The 3023-nt window shown below is 40.0% G+C and overlaps 2 protein-coding genes across 2 annotated transcripts in view; both read left to right on the forward strand.

Annotated features, from left to right (window-relative positions):
• Positions 1 to 1305, forward strand: part of LOC109539511 (transcription factor 21) — a gene marked incomplete in the record, with an annotated part of 5994 nt that extends 4689 nt beyond the window's left edge. The window contains 1 exon segment of the mRNA XM_019907290.2: positions 488 to 1305. Coding sequence (XP_019762849.1) covers positions 488 to 643 — 156 coding nt within the window.
• Positions 1306 to 1814: 509 nt separating this feature from the next.
• Positions 1815 to 3023, forward strand: part of LOC109539503 (FAD synthase) — a 2746-nt gene continuing 1537 nt past the window's right edge. Inside the window, exon 1 of the mRNA XM_019907282.2 lies at positions 1815 to 2688. Coding sequence (XP_019762841.2) covers positions 1969 to 2688 — 720 coding nt within the window. The 5' untranslated portion in view covers positions 1815 to 1968. The remainder of the gene's footprint in view (positions 2689 to 3023) is intronic.

Here is a 3023-nt window from a genome sequence, read left to right on the forward strand (position 1 = left end):
TCTCAAAATTCAGCTCAAGCCTCTAATGAAACCAAATTCCGACAAAGCATAGACCGAAGTTTACTCTTTTTTTTGCCACTATAATCGCTTCTTTCCCTCAATAGGTTTGGACACAATCAATTTTAGAAAAAAAAAAGTTACTTTTTTATTTAGGGGGCTGAAGAAAGTGAAAGCAAAAAATACGCAACAAATTGGCACACAGAGCATAGGGACATTATTAAAACAGTGTCAGGCCAGATGAGAAATTTATGGCACGCGTGTTATGCGTTACAGTCAACACCTTGTCCGTGTCATTTAGTATTAATTGTATTTTGATTATAAAGCAGGCGCCTGAACAGCGAACGAAACACAGCTGGCAGGTTTGTTTTCATACCATTTAAATGTGGATTAATTGAACGAAGGAAAAACAGCAAAATTTGAATAAAAGCGCATAAATGGCTCAGTTGAGGCGCAATAGATCTAATTGATGAAATCTCTCTTCCTCTAGACTTGGCCGTTTAGTTTCCAGCAACAGAGGCCGGATTCCTCAACAGATGGCTCATACCAGGATCAAGTTAATGCGCCTCATCAACCCCCATGGTCTGACGTGCCGCCCTCTCAACACCCCGTCGTCCGGGATAAAGACCTCTCATATTACTACTAATTTATGGGAACTGTTTTAAGGAAGTCGTTTCTTTTGGCTAATCCCTGTACAGACTTACATTAGCCCCAGTCATCAGTATTTAGGTGTTATTTATTATCGCGTTATAAATTATGGAAAATCTTCATCATTTTGAACCCTTGTACATAAAAATGAAACTGTGGTTGGGATACTGAAATATATAGGGTGGTCAATTTAGAAAAATACATCATTGCGTTCAAAGGTGCAAAGGCTTCCCAACATTCAGCCCGGGCCAGCAGTAAACCCCAATTTATCGTTATAATAACGTTAAATTAAATAAACGTTAATCACTGAATATCCAGACCGTTACAGGAGTTATTGATGGAAGCTTGCGGGCACAAGCCTCCAACATGAACCCGCTTTTAGGTAGTTCGAACCGTTATATCCCGGAAACAGACAAAATATCGCATTAAATACTAGTCTCACTTTAAATAATTCCCAAAATTCAACCCGAGCCAGTAGCAAACCCCAATTTTGAGGACACATGGAGTGAATGCTGCCCTAATTATTTCCGTATAAAACGCTATTCAGTCTTTTTTAGTTTCCACGTAAGAAATTTTTGAATAACGGCGAGTACGTTTAGTCACAAAAATTTTTGCAAGTCTCATTTCGAGCAGCTCTGAAAATTCAGCCCACTGCACCAAGAGAACCAAACTTGCAGAAGACATAGAGTGAAGATTAGTCTATATCATGCCGCATAAATCTCTGATAAATCTCAATTACTATTGACTTAATGAATTTTTTAATAACGGCGGGTTTATTTGGCCGCAAAAGCCGTTACAAGTCTCACTTTAAGTAATTCTCAAAATTCAGCCCGAGCCTGCACCAAACCCCAATTCTGGAGACAGGTAGAATGGAGTTTGCTCTATTCATTGCCTTACAAAGCGCTTTTCAACCTCAATGAATCATGCTTTAATAAATTTTAGAATAACGGCGGGTTTATTTGGTTGCAAGCCTCACTTTAAATAATTCTCAAAACTCAGCGCGAGCCTGCAAAAAAAACAAGTTTTGAGGCCGCATCAAGTTTGCTCTTTTTATTTTTATATAAGCAATAAATTGGCAAGTTTTACTAAATTAAATTTTTGTACTCTCTCTTTTGTAGTCTCTCCCTGAGCAGCATTGGCAACAGGGCCTCAACCCACCCATGTGACCGTCTTTGACATAACACGTAACCTCAAAGCTCAGTTGCTAAACCCATAAAAATGAGGTGAAATGATAAAATTTGCTATAATGTTACTAAACACTGGGAAAGTCGGGTCGTTCACTTAAACGTGTTTTCCCTGCATTTTCCCACTGAGTAATGTAACATGAAATTCGCGTCAGCAGCTGTCTTAATCCCCAGCCAAGCGTTTCTAGAGGGTCAAGTCGATGTTACGTTGAATCCGCGAAAAATCGTGCAATTATTAACAGATAGTGGACTTGAGGTGAAAAAAGTAACTGTGTTGGAGGAGGACGTTCATCAGCTAGCCGGTGAGTTGCAGACATTCACCCAGTTATACGACATAGTGATTGTTGTGCTCAATGGAGACACTCAATGTGCGAGTCAAGCTCTAGCCAATATTACATCACAAGAAGTGAGCAGATTCACCGATCAGCTATGGCCAAAAGCAGTGAAGTTACTCAGGGCAGAGGCCGTTCCTCCAGTTATCTACTTGCAGAGAATTTTCATCGTTACAGCCGCTGCAATAGATGACCAACTAAACCTGATTTTAAAACGGCACATTCAACAATATTCCAAGGAGCCCCTTTACTCAAAACAGTTCCAAGTAATTGTGAACGGCAACAGAAAGCACATTGAAGCCCTCAGCACTGATCTGCTGAGCGTTTCCTTTGGAAGCCCCACTAATGCAGACAATGAGGGTTGCACCTCAATAACTCTAAAGGCCAAAGACTTTGAAAGCGTCGTCAAAGGSGAGATTTACCTCCGGAATCTATTGGGGCAAAATATGTTGGCTTCCAAGCTGCTGGATGATGGCACCGATCTGATCTATCAGAGCGAGGATGAACAYATTAGACAGTCGATTTTGGTAAGTGTGTTAAATGAGCAGAAACTTAACAAGATCATCTTGAGTGGCTCATCATGTCGAAAATTCATTGTTCTTCAAGATAGCTCTTTCTCAATATTTGCGCGGTTACTCTCAGTAACCTTCGCCAGTAAAAACAATACGATTAAAATAGTTGATTTGTTAATAAATTACTCAACTAGATATTAATGCGATAATTACATAAATGTGAAGGAAACAGGAAACACATTGATTACAGACTAACGGGTTTTTAGGCCGTCGTTCGGTAGAATTTCTTCCTGACGTTTCGCAAGCACGAGTGGCTTGCATCTTCAGAAGTGGTTTGCTTGAACGCTTAC

Source organism: Dendroctonus ponderosae, unplaced genomic scaffold, assembly GCF_020466585.1.
Source record: "Dendroctonus ponderosae isolate FM_Combo_2020 unplaced genomic scaffold, Dpon_F_20191213v2 Dpon_F_20191213_8, whole genome shotgun sequence".
NCBI lineage: Eukaryota > Metazoa > Arthropoda > Insecta > Coleoptera > Curculionidae > Dendroctonus > Dendroctonus ponderosae.